General features: G+C 40.1%; 1 protein-coding gene across 2 annotated transcripts in view; it reads right to left on the reverse strand.

Annotated features, from left to right (window-relative positions):
- Positions 1-1516: 1516 nt before the first annotated feature.
- The window catches only part of unc119b (unc-119 homolog b (C. elegans)), a 24452-nt gene continuing 8421 nt past the window's right edge, over positions 1517-17547 (reverse strand). Inside the window, exons 2-5 of one of the 2 annotated variants that reach the window (XM_046040333.1) lie at positions 7705-7818; positions 6778-6868; positions 6457-6629; positions 1517-5834 (exon numbers count right to left, since the gene is read on the reverse strand). In XM_046040333.1, coding sequence (XP_045896289.1) covers positions 5722-5834; positions 6457-6629; positions 6778-6868; positions 7705-7818 — 491 coding nt within the window. In that variant the 3' untranslated portion in view covers positions 1517-5721. Of the gene's footprint in view, positions 5835-6456; positions 6630-6777; positions 6878-7704; positions 7819-17547 lie in introns of both variants that reach the window. The other variant, XM_046040332.1, reaches the window with a different exon arrangement.

Raw genomic sequence — 17547 nt, forward strand, 5'->3', positions numbered from 1 at the left:
AAATCTACCTTTTATCACTAATAAGAAGCTGATTGAGAAAAAAGGTTTCGGGGCTTTTAAAGTAAAGAAGTGTTTAAGTTGCAGAAGCTTTGATTATTATAGTTCAAGGGGAGTAAATAAAAGGTTGGTTACAGTAAATGTGGTAAATAAAATAAAAGTAAAGTATTGATGCACTACCACACACTCTGAATCAATGTTTTATTGTAAACAAACACTGTATGAACTTGTAGCGCTATCAGACTATTTGCTCTATGATAGACAGACTCTCCCCTGTTAGTGTTTAGTACTTCCTTGTGTCATTCCAGTGACGGAACAAAACAAAAATGTGTTCATTAGAAAGAACTGAGGTCATTTCTTTGCACACATTTCCCTGAATGTGATGTAATCTTATTTATCTATGCATCACTCACAAATGATGTAAAGGTGCACTATATGTTTGAGAGATTATTTTAAATAATGTGATTATTCTGAGTGATGTTGTTTACAGATAATGTGTAAATGAGCTGAATTAATTGTGTCAGTTAATTTAACTTATTACTGTGATATAATTTGACATGTTGGGAAAATATGCTTTTTGCTTAGCGTAAAGACTGGAAACAAGGGGAAAAACCTAGCCGAGCTCTTTCCTTAGGTTAAAAAAAAAAACAAATGCAGCTATCAGCAGCTCTAAAGCTCACTAATTAACAGTTTAAATCTTGTTTGTTTAATCTGTACAACAACAGACATATAAAAATTTTATGTCACAGATTATTTCTTGGTCAGGTGCAGTGACTTCCTGGATTCTTGTTGTTGCCTTGCCAAGAAATAGTCCAGCACATAACCCTCTCTAAAAACAAAACTTGACTTTTTACACCTGGGTTTTTGTTTAAACAAAAAAGATACAACTTTTTAATTAGTGAGCATTAGGAGTGCTGGTAGGCAAATCTTTTTACCTTCAGACAGAACCAGGCCAGCTGTGTTCCCCTGTTTCCAGTCTTTATGCTAAGCTAACCATCGCTTAACACATATTTCACACTGATTGGACTGACATCAGTGGTATCAATCTTCCTGTCTAACTCTCATCAAGAAAGCGAGCGTATTTCCTAAAATGTGAATCTATTCCTTTAACAAATCCACTGCATTTAGCAAAATTAGAGGGAATGTGTACACAAAGTGCAGGTGACACTGAAAAATGTCCTATATCATCAGGAAGGCAAAGTACACAAATCAATAGCAGGAAGGTGTTACTATTATTGTGTACAGTGAGTACAGATAAAAAGGTTAGTTGAAGGATAACTTTGAGATAAAAGGCTGCCAACAGGATAGGATCATAGTCAAGTTCAGTATCTCATGGTTATTACTGTCATAAGTAATAAACTGAAAATGTAGAAGAGAGACAGAACGTCCCGGCAAGTAATGTGCATGAGTAATGTGTTTTTTTCCACATTACAACAGTTTGTATTCTAACAATAAAGCCTCATCCTGTGAACAAAGTGTACTCTCTCTTTCTTGCACAGTATTACCAACTGAGACACTGTGATATTTCAAAAATTATTTTATTTTTTATTTCACTTTTGTTCATTCGCATCAACATTTGAATTGTCAAAAATTTTACATCAGTTCAAAATGATTTGTACATGAGTTACAGTCAGTCATAAATACATCTGTTCTAGATATCTGTTACATTTTTGACATATCAAGTCCCCTCCTGTTCATTTCACTACATTTAGCACTTTTGCCACTTTGTCTCTCACCCTTATTCCCTGTAACTCACAATCAGCAACTTATGCAGGCCCAAAAAACAAACTCTTCTTGTATTGATGTGAACACACAAGTCCAAGTAATTTCCTTTTCAGCTGGCTGCAGTTCTTCACAGACCCCACTCTACAAGTAGGCTATATGCAGCATTTTTTCACACACACTTGATGTATCAGATGGCATGAGTTCGCTGCAAGTAGAACCACTAAAGTCACCAAACGCAGAAACTAAACTGATACGTTCAGACTGCAGGCCAAAGTGACCCAAATCTGATTTTTTTGCCCATGTGTGACTCAGATCTGATCTTTTTATGAGGCCAAGTCACATAGAATCTGATCTTTTCCAGTTACAGATCGGACCTTTAAATGCGACCTGAGTCTGTTCTGTTGTATTCATAAGTTGTATTAGTTTAGTTATTTAAATTGATCAAATGCGCGATCAAACTCTGTCCTTCACAGTTTGTGTAACGCCTCATAAAGTTGTTCTAACTGCATTCCTTAATGTCATTTCACTGTGATATCACTGATGTTGTTATTGTTGAATGTGATATGCAGATGGGAAGCAGGGCTGTAAAAATGAACACTGGATAGTGGCTGGGTGAAGCGCCTCTCCAGGGACGCTGTGCGCATTTATGCAGGAGCCACAGCAACATAAATTAATAATTAAAAATCTCCCAACACGGTGACAGGATCGAATGTTAATTCATGGTTTCAGGGATGGAAACATTTAAATTACTGACAGCAGCCTCTCTAATCATCAAAGTAAATTCTTAAGGAAAACACTCTTTCATCAATACAACACAATAGAGAAATCACCTGGAAAGCTACAGTGAAAACAGTGCAAACAGCTGCTGACGTCAAATTATTAGGCTATAATATGAACCAGAGCATTCAACACTGATCTGCTGTGTTTCATGGTATAATAATAATAGCGCCCAATATGTAGTCTGCACAGGTCATTCCAACAGTAGAGTCCTGATGACAGTTTTATTTGGGATTATACGAGATACATTTTACTTGTCATTTCATGGACTGATGATGGACGCTCTCCTCATCAAGCTGAGGGCTGAAATTATCTCCTGTTTACAGACAAAAGCCGCACCACAAAAAAAGACGTTAGCCTACTGTATTTCTGTGTAGTGAATGATTAGGCTGCTGTAGTCTAATCTGTGACTGTTTCAACAGATTCTATTAAGTTTATTGGAACTTCAAAATGTTTCTGCGTATTAAAATGTTGACAGACATGTTTCTGGATTGCGAAGATATATGATCTGTAGCCTTTAGTGCCAAAAGCTTTGGATAAAAGCGTCAGCTAAATTAATAAATGTAAATTTAATGTAAAAGCTGGTCTGCTCATCTGACAGAGATCACAGCGGCTCAAACAGTGGGCAGATAATGCAGCTGTGCAATATGTCATCTTTAATTGAGGTCGCTTTTAAAATGACGGCTTCGAGGAAAGTAGCCTAGGCTATATCTCATTTCATAATGCCTGTTTCCTCGACTCCTCGAGCTCGCATCTCGGGAGGGAGAGACGAGCCACAAGGAGTCGAGGAGGGACAAATTTGGGAAATGAGAAAGGCCCACAGTCCTGCTGTAGACGGAGCCGCGGTGCAGATGCGCAGATGCGTTGTCCAGCGCCAGAAACCGTAATGAAGGTGTGAACACTTTAATTCACATGTGACCAGTGAGAGGACAATGAAAAACGGGAGTCTCCCATGAGCTAACTAGAGCTAACCTACTGTTGCTCGCAGGGTTCGAGTTAGGTGGGAGCGCAGCTCCCATAAGGATGGTCTGAGCCCCCATGGAAGAAGTAAAGTCATGCATCTGTGGGGGTCCCTAATTCATTTATCAACAACCATTATATTGAATCACAAATAATGTTTTTTTCATTGTAATTAGTACATACTATTATTTACATTAAACAAGATAAACAGACTTAAATGAACACAATTTCCTAATGAACTACGCTGCGCATCGAATGACTTACAGGATGGCTGCACTTCTCCACCATCAGCCACTAGGCCTATCGTGCGCACAGTTTTGACCGAACAGGTTGAGACTGCGACCCGCGAAAATGAACTTAGTTGTTTTGTAGTCTACTGTATTACTCTGTATTGACTGCAGCTTATTTGTTTAGTATTATTGGTTTTTTGATACATCCTCCAATTAGCCTAGTACAGCACAACAAATGATAATAGGCTAGGCTTACTGTGTGCCGGCGACAAGAAGTGCGCCAAATAATAACACTTTAATATTACCATTAAGGGTGGAATTGCGGTCTCTCCTTGAGCAATAGTCTTTGATGGCATTTTTCAGACGATTGAAACTTTTGGATTGCCTACTGCAGTGTTTCTTAACACTCTCCTGGAGGCACACTAGTCCTGCATGTTTTAGGCCGCGGACAGTTCACACTGGAGTCTGATATGGGCCACATTTAAACAACAATGTGAACTGTCAAACACAAAATATCGGAATTGGGCATTAAGGCCTGCAGACTGAACGTAGCTTTTGAGAGAGCAAACTATGTGCAGATATGCTGGGGAAAAAGAACGACTTGGATACTTTTTGAGTCAGGTTGTGTTTCAGCACACACACACACACACACACACACACACACACACACACACACACACACACACACACACACACAGAGCTAAGTGTGCATGTTACAGTTTAGGGGCATCCCAAGTCAGTTCAGTTACTGATTGATCTGTGTGATCTGTGTAATAAATGCCCTCAAATAACAAGAGATCAACAACTAAGGTCCTAACTCACTGGAATGTGTCAGAGTGAAAACAATGAAATGTCTGATCAGGCAGAAATCAGGTAACAGAGAAACAACACAAAGAATGAGAAAATGGACATAAGAGATGGACATTATAAGGACTGCCACAGAAACATTAGATTACACACAAACAAGGAAACATATGAGATTTAAGGGTGATTTGGTCTTTAAAATGACTTTACTGCTACATTCCCCAATCTCTGACTGAAAAATATAAACATTTACAAAGCCAAGTTTTCCTTTTCTTCTCTTATGAAGAGTTTCCAAACAGCAAAACCTTTGCTTGGACACATACGGTAAGTACAACTTAAAGTTTTTAACAACTGTTTTTATCACCTAAACAAAGTAACACAAGACTGGAAAAGTACAGCTTGTACACAGATGAAGAAGTACGTTCATGGTCATATCAGATCAGATCACCTTTACAAGGTTCCTATTGTTGGCTCGCTATGTTGTGCTTTGAGCAAAGACAATAAACACATATGTCCTGCAATTAACACAGGTCACATAACTCCAGAAATAAATAAGGAACAAAGGGATAAGGAAACAGGAAATAGGTCTGATAAATTCAAAATGACTAACTACGGCCTATTGCGTTAAACATGTGCTAATAGGTTTTGGAAATCTATTTGACCACCAGATGACCACATTATTGACATTTAAATTCTTATTTATTTTTACCAGACCAGTATTCATGCTTCAAACTGACATACTTACAGACACACACAAACAATCATACAAAATACAGAAACACACACACACACACACACACACACACACACACTCCAAAAAGCAAGAGAACACACGCGTAATCTGATATTTCCTAAAAAGTTGCTTACTTGCTGGTTTATCATCTTACAAACACACTTTGTTGCAACTGCATGTGTCCATGTGGCTCTTTTTAAAGTTTTGACAAACTTAAACATGCTTACACACACACACACACACACACATACACACACACACACACACACACACACACACACACACACACACACAGATTGCACCCAACATATCTGTACGGCCGTTTTCTGGGTGGCATTCGCTCAGTGGGAGATAGACATACAGAAAGAGAGAAAGAAACAGAGAGAGAGAGCGGGAGACTACTGGATTGACAGGATATTAACCCCACCAGTGTACGCTGATCGTCCGTCAGGTCAGTCCCTACATCCACCTGGCTCTCGTGTCGGTGTGTCGTCTCTACGTCCCACCGTTGTACGAGTAGTCCGCCTTGTTGTGCATCACCAGCTTATTGTCCACAAAGTAGAAGCTGTCGGACTGTGTCTCATACGGGTGCAGGACCATCTCTCTGACTGTGAGCAGACACAAAAACATCATTACTGTTAGAGCACTGGTTCCCAACCTGGAGGCCCCAAGATAAATCTAATGGGGCCCCAAGATGATAAAAGGGACAAGAAAGAATAACACACACATGTTTTTTTGAGCTTTGCTAGTGGCATGGCTGTGAGGATGGCATTGTTAGTCTGCTGGTCCACTATGCTGGTCCAGACAGAAATACCATAACAACCATTGGTCGGATTTCCATAAACTTTTGTCCAGACATTCATGATCCCCAGAGGATCTAGTGCCACCATGAGGTTGACATTTTTTCATACAAGTGAAATGTCTTAGCAAATTTAGGATGGTTTGCAATGAAATCAGGTACACACATTCATGTCCTCCACAGTGTGAGTTGTAATTACTCCCTTAACATTTCATCTAATAATTTTTTTATTTGTCATTTTTTAGACTAAATCATTAATTGATAAAGTGAGAAAATAATTGCAAGTATTTACTGTAGCAAATCAGCGGTATATAAAAGTTATTTCTAGGAGACAGGGCTGAACACAGCATTATGAGTTTATAATCATGTTGCCTGGCCCAGAGGACCTCCAAATTGTTTTTGTGTGTGTGTTTGTGTGTGTGTAGACTTACTGCTGTCCTCTGACAGAGGTGGGAATTCATAGATGTGTTCACAGGTGTTCTTGCTGCTGGGCATGCAGAAGCCGAACTCAAAGTCAAAACTCTTAAGCAACTTCTCTCTGAAATAATGTCTCTCGATCATCCTGAAGTTTTCTATCGGCATGTCTCCGACCGTGAACTCCACACTGCAAAGACGAAGCCAGCCAGCCAGCCAGACAGACAGACAGAAAAGGTGAGTGAGAAATAAAAGAGAGAGAGAGTGAAACAGAGGACACAGTAACCAGTCTGGTAATTGCTTCCTTGTAAATAAAGATTCACACATGTCTCACTTACGTGGCTCCAACTTGCCGCAGTCGGAGAAAAGCGGGAGTGAACTGGTAACGGACAAATCTGCCGGCGTTTGGGTCAATGTCCCTCCTCTCTCCTGCTTTGTCTAAGTCGAGGATCAGTTTGTATGAAATGGAACAGAATAAAATGAAGCATATTTGTAGACATGGAAATTTCCCATTCTGTGGTTGACTTAAAACTAACATGTAACAACAAAAACAATATCAAACAACCCAGAAAACCAGAGTATTTTATATTCCAGTTCATGTCTACTACCAAGAAGGAGAAAATTATGCATTATGCAGTTTGGTCGAGAATAATCACAGATTTATGTAACTAACTAAACTGAACACTGTTGAGGCATGAAACAGATCTTGTAGGCCTCTTGCTACAAGCCTATATTTTTTCCCTACATTTATTAATGTTTGGGACAATTAGCAGCATTAAAAGTATGCTGAATTAGCCATTAGCAGTTCCTGATTGTCATTCAACCCACAGATGTACAGACAACTATCACTGGTTTGCTTTGATACTGAAGAAATGATAAAAACGAGATAATGTGTCGCATCTGTCGCACCAACTGTTGACGATGATGGTAATAGGCAACTCAGCCAAAGTGACGTACCAAACTACAATAACGGTGAACTACCGGCATGTACGTCTTTATATCGGCTTCTTACTACATTGTGTTATAGACCATTAATTAAATGTTTAGGCCTATATAATGCTTAGAAATGCAAAATGATGTGTGATTTTATAGACTTGACAATGAATTACTTTAATCATTGGTGTGTGTTTTACACATGGTTTCACATGAGTTTTCAGTGGATGTGTGCAGCCTACAAAGCTGTTTTATAAAACTATTAACTGTATTAACTATTTTCACTGTACATAAAGGTTAAGTGAAACAAATAGAGTAGTTCAGTGACTCGCCTGTGGATGGAGGTTTGGTGATTTCAAACAGCACTGTGCCGGTTTCCATGTCTCTGATCTTGAACCTGGTGAAGTCAATGTTGTAAATGTTCTCGTTCGGGCTGCACAGATAATCTGAGAGAGTGAGAGAGTGGAGAGTTATAGATAGACACAAAGTACTTGAACCACGTAGCGCTTGAATGAAAATACAAAGAATGCACTTTTTATTTAAAAAAGCAAGTACATTAATTCCTTGACCAATATGTCACATAACTGAGAGGGCTGCCTCATTTTGCAAATATATTATGTCACTGAATTTATAACTCAAAATAAATAAGTGTCATGCTCTTGGGTTTTTGTGTGGCATTTTTCTGTTATTTTGATTATGTCCATTTCTGTTTACTGTTTGCTTCTGTGTTTTTGTTTAGGTTTGGTTAGTTGATCATAACGGGCGGCACGGTGGTGCGGTGGTTAGCACTGTCGCCTCACAGCAAGAACCCCAGTTGCCCGCCTTTCTGTGTGGAGTTTGCATGTTCTCCCCGTGTCTGCGTGGGTTCTCTCCAGCTTCCTCCCACCATCCAAAGACTAGGCTAGGTTGATTGGTTACCCTAAATTGTCCTGAGCGTGAGTGGTTGTTCGTCTATGTGTGGCCCTGCGATGGACTGGGGACCTGTCCAGGGTGTACCCCGCCTTGCGCCCGATGTCAGCTGGGATAGGCTCCAGCCCCTCCGCGACCCTGTACGCAGGATAAGCGGTTGACGATGGATGGATAGTTGATCATTGCCTCCTTGTTCTCTGTTGTATTTGGTTTCACATGTCCATGTGTCTTTTGTCTAGCTTTGTTTCCTGTCTGCTTGATTGCTTATGTGTCTCACCTGTGTTAATTGCCCTGCCTGCTTGTGTGTATATATTGTCATCGTCTTATGCTGAGTGTTCCTGCCTGTTCTTTGCTTCATAGATTATTCCTTGACTAACAGACTTTTCTGCATTTTGGATTTGTTCCCTGTTTGGATTACTCTGTTTCTTGGATTGCCCCTTTTGTTTGGACCCTCACCTTGTGTTCATGTAAGCTTGTTTAGCTTGTTTGAAATAAATCTTAATTTGCACTGCAAACTCCTCATCAGTGTCTGCAACTTGGATTCACACCTCTGTTCCTCTATTACTGCACTCGGCCATTCCTGATAATAAGGTTGTAAAGTAAACCGCCACTGCAAACAAAGAAAATGTATTCTCTTAACACAAGCACATCATTTCAGACCACAGGGACCGTGATTGGATGTATAGGTGCAGGAGATCTGTAAGGTATCAGGGTGCAAGTCCGTGGAGGGATTTATAAGAGAGGAGGAGGATTTTGTATGTGACGCAGCACCTGACTGGCAGCAAGTGAAGCTGCATAAGGGTGGGGGTGATGTGCTGCAAGGGTTTTGAGTTCTGAGCCTGTTGAGGACCTCGCAGGGCAGACTGAACAGGAAACCATTGCTGTAATCGAGACCGGTGGTGATGAAAGAGTGGATAAGATGATAGAAGGCAGATTTGGTGATGTTTTTGATGTGAGACTGGAATGAGAGGGTGGAGTACAGGATGACGCCCAGGTTGCGGACTTCACGGAATAAATACTGTAAAAGTGGCTATACTGATGATGGATGTCATTTTTAATATGCACTCAAACATTCACATACCCAAAAACCTAAACTAAAAACTTTAACACATTTAAAAAATAATATAATTTAAAATCAGTTTAGTGGAATAACTGAAGTAATTTTCAACTTTTGGATTGCTGAATTTTTGACACAAAATAACTGTATTACAGGAGCCATTTCATCACAAATATGATGGCATAGGCACACACACATACACAGTAAGAGAGTTATTTTTATTCCTCTAATCCTTCCTGCCCTCACCAGGCAGTGTCACTGCTTATTAGTGTTCCCCAGCAGAGCAAACACTTCCTGCTTACTGCCTGATCCGATGGTACTACTGGCCAGCCGGCAGGTGAAACTGCAACATCTCGCCATCATCTCCACTGAGGCTCCCTCACCACACGCACCAACAGCCACAAAGCTCACACAATGTCAGGGAATGAAAAATAAATTCTGAATGAATTAATTAATTGGTATGACATTGTTTCAGAGTGGATCACTGCAGCTCTGAGGAACCATGAGAAACACAAAGACAGTGCATGATTACATGCCATGTCCATCTATTAGCACCGCGTCTGTTTTTCCTTCTCATGTCATGTTAACAGATCTGCAGTTGTCTCGGCTTGTTCTGCGGTTTCTCTTCATGGACGTGGACTTCTTGTGTCTGCTGACAGTAAGCCGACCACATCTGTCTGCTCAGACGTAGCAGTAACAACAGTGGTGACATGTATGCCCATTAGTAGTCTGGTAAATCAGGGTGTATCTAGGAAGAGATGTAAGGGATGAATGAATGGATTTGTTTTATAAAATCATTGTGAAACCGGGCAGTCAGTGAACAAAATGTCAAAGAAAAAGCAGCAACTGTCAGAGCAGCTGTCATTTTCTCCGACCATTATGCAGGTCTGCGGCTATTCGTAGCTCCGACTCATCAGCGGTGATATCTTAATCATCATTAGGAAACAACAGAATGATCAATAACTTTTCGAGACAGACTCTATAAAATGCTTCACAATTAAGCATAAAATGAAAAGATCATTAACAGGGATTTAAAATGACAGCTCCAATGTGAAAAAAGATAGACAGACACACAGGAAACTGTTTAGTGTGCAGGTGTTTGAGCAATGTGTTTCAGATTCCAAGCATTTCAGGTACAAACTCTGCTGGAAACAAAACAAAACCTGGTGGTATTTTATGTCTAGCAGCCACAATGACCAGGAAAATGACCGGATATCAGTAAACATTTCAGTAAGGTGCACCTTTAACAGTAGTTCCCCATGGTTTGTAAATGTACAGTGTAAATCAGATAATATGTATGTCAGGGCCATTCAGGTTGAAAGTGTTACTCACAGTGTTACCAAGCTGGAGCCTGACCGAGACCTCAGCCTCCGCCTGCTTCAGCTCTACTGGGGTGTTTTTTTGCTCTGTGTTGTGTGTACTTCTACATTAATCCCCCCCTGGAGGATTATTTACAACGCTCCCTGAATGTTATTTTTCACGTTTATGTATTCATGCTGGAGCATGCCCGAAGCAGAAATATATACTCCTAAGTCACAGCACGTTGTCAACTCCAGTTGGTGTACAGGGTGTGAGTGTTCCTGACAGAACTGATCTAATTCGTTGTGATGCCGTGATGCCTTTGCTCCTCTGTCAGTCTGAATGCTGAGGTCGGCTCTTCTATTGCGCATAGAGCGCTCCGTTTACTACCATACAACACCTGAAGATTCAGCAAGTAGTTGGAACATTAATAACAGTTCTGCATTAGTGTGCGTGTGTAGAGGGTACATCTGCACATGTGTAGAATACACTGTACCACAGCTGGTGTTGCTCTCGTCCCTTTGTTAACCTAGTGCTAATAGTTACCTTTGAGACTCCTAATGAAGTCCCATGAGGACAATGTATTTGTGTGTGTGTGTGTGTGTGTGTGTGTGTGTGTGCTCTCACTAGCCTCACAAAACCTGAGGTGTTTGTAGCAAATTACATGCAGTCTGTTAACTAAGGTTACACACACACAAACACAGACACAGACACAGACACAGCGAGAGCCATCTGAGGTTAACTAGCTGCAAGCAGCTGATGAAGCCACAAACAGACTCCAATTTATCACTGTCAGCTCTCCTTCTGTGCTGTGATAGTAAACACCTCCACACAGAACAAGCTTTCTGTGAGTGTGTGTGTGTGTGTGTGTGTGTAAGCATCGCATTGATTCAACCAAAAGGCAACCTCTGTGAATTAAAAGTGCAGTTAAAAGTGTGTTTGTTGCAGTCCAAGCTGACTGATACAACATACTAAGATAACCATAAACAGTCAAAGCTGCGCTTTGAGAGGTAACTCAGCAGCGGTCAAACATGGCTAGAAACAGGAAGCTTGCCTGTAAACCTCTTGTTCAAGCTTCAACATCCGCAGGTTTTAACAAAATCCAACAACAAATGTATCAACCCCCAGATCCAATATTGTATTCTCTTCTCTTGTCTTCTCTTATAATTACAATCCTATTCATGCACGTCATGTCTAATGGGTAGTAAAAATGTATTCTGGTGATAATACTACTGTTTGTGCCTACGTCTGTCATGCAGTTCTGAATGTGTCTGTAGTAGTTTTTATTGTTGGTGGTGGAGTCGGCCATTGCAGCCTAGGATTCACAAATAAGCACAAAGGATACACAAGCAGGAAACGATGCATGCATGTAGTCTATTGTTACCATTTGCAATTTTATCTCATTGACATCAGCCTCAGTGTTCATTTCTAATGTTGTATCAGAGCTGACGCCAACAAAGCATTTCCTACTGCTGCTCACTCACATTAAAAGCATTCATCTGGTGAAACACAGGGCAGCTTTATTGTGAAGGAGTCACAGGAAACTCACCTTGTTTGTCACTGACATTAGGATTGACTGCTATTGTTTAACACAAATGTAATTTTTGACCAGCTGATCAGTTTGAAATATATAACAGAGAGAAACAGAACGAGAGGGAGCAACCACAGTGAGCTGTTAGATGAAGAGCTGCAGGCGACACAGTAGTTGCACATCTCCAACTCTTCGGCAAGGTATTCAACTTCACTCTGTCCTGCTGTGTGTGTAGAGAAACAACTTGAAATGATTGACCAGTTGCTCTTCTGATGAATTTCTGACAAAGCAGCTGCTCACAAGTGTTTGCAATAGTATTTCACTGTTACCCACAACGTGAGTGTTGCCAAATCATCCAGAACCGAAATCTTTAAAATCTTAATATAATGCTGACAAAGCCAATGATGCTACCGCACTTTATGTAAGAGACCTAAAAGCTGCTGCAAGGTGGATTATTAACAGCTGAACTCATAAACCCACATATAAGAAAAGTACTTTTAAAATAATGCTTTCTTTCTGTCATCTATAAGCTGATATCCTTCCTGTCTGAGAAATCGGTAAAAACTGAAAAATGATTGGCCTTGCTCAAGAAAAATAGTGATAATCTAAATAATTTGCAGAAATCACCAGTTTACAACCAGTCAGCTCCACAGCAAATACTGTACCATGTGACCTAGATTTAACCAAAATAAACAGTTCTGTGCTTGTTTTAGCAGTTCACCCAGATAACGCTGGGACAGGACAGCTCTCAGGAACCTTCCTCCAGTATGACAGTTTAAGATTACTGCCACATGAAACCATATTAAAGGCTTATAAACACAACATGCATGCAGGCGAAAATTACAGCTGACACCGATAATGGGATCTATTTCAGTCTGTCCCACTTGAGCTGTAGATTGGTGGGTCTGTCCTCACTGGAAGTATCAAGTTACTAGTTTTCACCTCGCTGCAGGGGTTTTGGCTTTTTACATTTAATTAAACATGCAAAAGTGATGCTTTCATTTAAAGTAAGTGATGACATTTATACTGTGGGTTTATTAAGTACACAAGTCACACAATGTGAAAGTAAAAGCAGTTTTCAGGCAGTTCAAAATTATTAGGGCTCATTGATACTGATTCTACATTAAAAAAAACTGTTTTTATTTTTGTTTACTAATGCTAAATAGGGTGAAAACTGGTTCATTCAAATCCATAATACAAAAATGTGCATTAAAACAAAAACAAGACTTCAAAAATACAACTTACAGCACAAACTCTCTGTGGTTTAACTGCTGGAGGAACTATGGTGCAAAATCAGCAGCTCATTAGCATTTTTTTCCCCATTCATACCAGAAGCATTTTCTGAGCTGTTCAACAACAACGTTTGGATGCATAGGAACATTAATCAGAGTGAAAACAAATTTTCCTGTGAAATGTGGCAAAAAATTAAAATGACTGGCCTGAAAATGCTCAAGAAATGTATTGATAATCTAAATAATAATTTCAGGCATAACGATGCACCCCTATGTGCAAACAATGCTAGCCTAAATTTATTTCTCTGTGATTAACTTTTAAACAGCCTGTTTTATATGTCATGTGACAACAGCCATGTCATGTGACAGAGGTGAGGTGGGAAATACTACTGTGACACATTTTAATTAGTAAACATCTAAGATTAGCTCCAGGGATAAATGAGTGTGACTGTTCGAGGAAAGAGGAGTCGGTGAACACAATGGGCCTCACACAGGAAGTATAAGTGATTTAAGAAAATTTGTAACATTCACAAATGTTATCGTACTGGTCATGCACAGATTTGTCTGTATTTCTCTATAAGAGGGATGATATGACTTGAATCAGAGGTGTGTGTATGGATGAATCTTTAACACTGATATTCACTGTTGTCACTGAATGTAGCTTTCAGCAGCTGAGCTCCTTTCACTGGGTGTCTGAAAGCTCTGTTAGCCATTCAGTCGTGATACACAGTACGCTACTGCCTGGTTTAAAACTTAATGAAAGACCACCAAAACCCACATAAACAATCAGGAAGTGATAGCTCTGTTGCAATTAGACAGCTCCTGAGCTATTAACCTTACAAATTGTGCTTGCAGAGGGATAGTTTTGTACTGACCTGAGAATCAGCACGGAAGTGACGGTCATTTGAACGGTGTTGTGTTCACTTACTGATGTACATACTAGTGCATTTTAAACAGTAATTACAGAAAAAATGTACAAACTACATTGTTAGTCAATATGATTTTTCCAACTGAGCAATGATTTGAATCAGCAATTTGCTGCCGGAACAAGTGAATTTCCCCGGTGTGGGATCTTATCTTATTGCTAGAACAGGTGGCATTCATCCGGCTGAAACCAGCAATTTATGAGAAGTCTGGGCAGTTAAGAGAGTTTGGTGAATATTCATACAAGAGTTCCTCATGTGGGAAAGTACGAGGTTTAGGATAAGAATACGACAATGTTCTCGCATTCAGTTTCAATGTGTGTTTGTGTTTCAGAACAGCGATTAACACCCACCACTCACAGGTTTGTTTCTGTAGTACGTTATTTTTGCCAGTGTGGCTTGGCATGAACATTTCTCCCACATGAGCTACAAGGTTCGCTTCACCTCAGCTCAGTGAGTGCTTCCCTACCATATACACACACAACAGCCATGCAGCCAGCTCCTATACTACTGGACCTCTGCCACTTCATGGAGCCCTCTGTCCTGTTAGCATTGTAACCACAAATTTTGTCCCCTGCTCTCTTGCTCACCTCACAGCGGCAGTCAGGGCTGTAAGTAATAGGTCAGACTGAAGAGCATCTCATGTGAACAGACATACAGTTGATTTCCTCTAATTGATCTAGATGAGAGTCCTTAAACTCCCAAACAATTAGGCCTACTTCTCTTTGCAACGTGACAATCAGGACGCTGCTGTAAACACACATTATGAAAGACAAGAAAGCAGAAGACGATACTGGTGTTAAAAGGATTAAGCTGAAAAACAAATTCGTCCGGTCAGTTTACCAAATTTTTTAGTTTGCATTACAGTTTATAAAACCTACACATCAACACATGCATAGATTCATATTTTTAGATTAATCTGAAAAACAATTAGAGCCACCAATAAATCACATTTATTTATCTATGTATATATGTTTGATGTATTTGATTTCTTTATTTGCAGTATCTTTGACAATAAATAAATAAATTTCAGAGATTTCGGTTTTAGGCTTTAAAAACATTCAGCATTGGCCAAACTCTACAGACTATTGCAGAATGTTACAGTAAAACTCAATGATATGACCTAAAAGGGAAACTGAAACATCATTACAACAGATCCTGCAGATAAAAAAATGCAGGAGATTGTTCATCAACTTGAATGTTTTTTTTTTTATTAATGTGATGTGTTGATATAGAAAATTAGCCACACTAGTGACATCTACCGCGACACATTCATTTTCTGATTTCATACTAAAGTGCATTTGAATGATTGTGCGATCACTTGTGAACTACATAGTCAGTGACTATGAATCTTTGAACAAAATTGAGTTCTCTCATTCATGCCTGACCATCGTGTCCCCTTGACCGTCTCTCAGTGGACTGCTTCACTTTAGCAAGATGTTTTTCTTTATTTCTGTCATGGTACAGCTTTGTGATGACGCAGCGTTGACAAACATCTCATTATTTCAAGGTCCCCTAACATCACTGCTGACACTACAAAATGTGTTGTTTTTGTAGACGAGAACTTTTTATTGAGCTCATTAGTTAATTGGCAAATGTTAGCATGCCAACATGCTAAAGTAAAGTAAGTAAGACTTGGAAGGGAATTTTACGGCTAAAAACATTAGCATGTTAACATTCTCAGTGTGAGCATGTTAATGATCTCATGTTGGCATTTAGGTCGGTTAGTGTTTCTGCTGTTTCCCCCTATTTTGTTTCCTGTCTTTCCCCTGTCTGTCTTCTCTTTCTGTGTGCGTGTTGTCTGGGCATGGCGTGACGGTCTCTCTCCCTGGCTGTTCAAAAACATGCACACCTGTGATGCAGTAACGAAGACCTGCATAATATTTGGCTCTTCATTCGGCCATTCACCTTTGTGGTTTTCACGCTACAGCCAACTTCTGAGTCTCGTCCAGTGTTTTACTCATTTTGCCTGACTCTATTTTTGCTTGTGCCTCAGGTTTTTTCCCCCGTGAGATTTCTTAGTCTGCCTCCTGCAGCGTCTTGCCTCTTTTTTTAGCCACCTAAACAGTTCACACCACCTGCCTGCCTTTTCCCAAGTCTGCAATCAAGAAACCTCACGTTTGTGAAGTTGTAAATAAACCTGTTTCCTTTCCTATGTAACACACTGTGCCTGAGTTCAGCCTCGCAGAGTATCTAGCATGGCTGTACACTCTAATTCCCGTTTTTCACAAAAACTGCTTCATGTTTCGGAAATGTTGTGCTGGAAGTCAAATCCTTATGCCTAAATGTGGAGACACTTTTATTCATTTTTGCAGCTCCAAGGGATTATACTTAGCAGCCCAAAAGTTACATTACATCATTCATTTATTCATTTAGCTGACGCTTTTATCCAACAATTGCTATAAATGTCAGAGGTCACATGCCTTCTGGAGCAACTAGGAGTTAAGTGTCTTGCTCAGGGATACATTGGTGGATGTGTCACAGTGGGGAATTGAACCCAGGTCTCTCACACCAAAGGCAGTCAACATATCCTCATCACCTGGATTTTCTGTTAAACATCTCAATCTTTTACTGCAAAGTCAACTTACATTAAAAAAAATCCAAACTCTTGAAAGCAGCAAGTTTTTATATTTAGACATTAATATACAAAAAACTACACTTTAATCAGTATAGATGACGCATGGTCCCATGGTGCTAAAGAGAGACTATTGGATTTTCATTGCCAAAATCTAAGTAAAAAAACTGAAATCACAGGCTGATCCAACCTGCGTGACTTTCATCACGGCAACTCATAATGTGACTCAGCAGTATGTATGGCTAACACGTGCCTGTATGCACTCCTGGCAATGTCAGTGCATGCTACTGATGAAACGGCGGACAGTGTCCTGGGGGATCTCCTCCCAGACTTGGATCAGGGCATCAATGGGCTCCTCAACAGTCTGTTGTGCTACTTGGCGGTGTTGGATACACCAATACATAACGTCCCCATGGTTTTCAATTGGATTCAACCTGAGGACCAGTTAAATACTTCAATGCCTTCGTCATCCAGAAACTGCCTACACACTCAGGGCACATGAGTTCTGCGTGACCTTCCAAAGAAGTGCCTCCCCAGACCATCGCTGACCCACTGCCAAACCAGTCATGCTGGATGATGTTGCAGCATAAAGTTCACCACGGCATCTCCAGAATCTTTCACGTCTGTCACATGTGCTCAGTGTGAACCT

The sequence above is a fragment of the Micropterus dolomieu genome, linkage group LG23 (assembly GCF_021292245.1).
Source record: "Micropterus dolomieu isolate WLL.071019.BEF.003 ecotype Adirondacks linkage group LG23, ASM2129224v1, whole genome shotgun sequence".
Classification (NCBI taxonomy): domain Eukaryota; kingdom Metazoa; phylum Chordata; class Actinopteri; order Centrarchiformes; family Centrarchidae; genus Micropterus; species Micropterus dolomieu.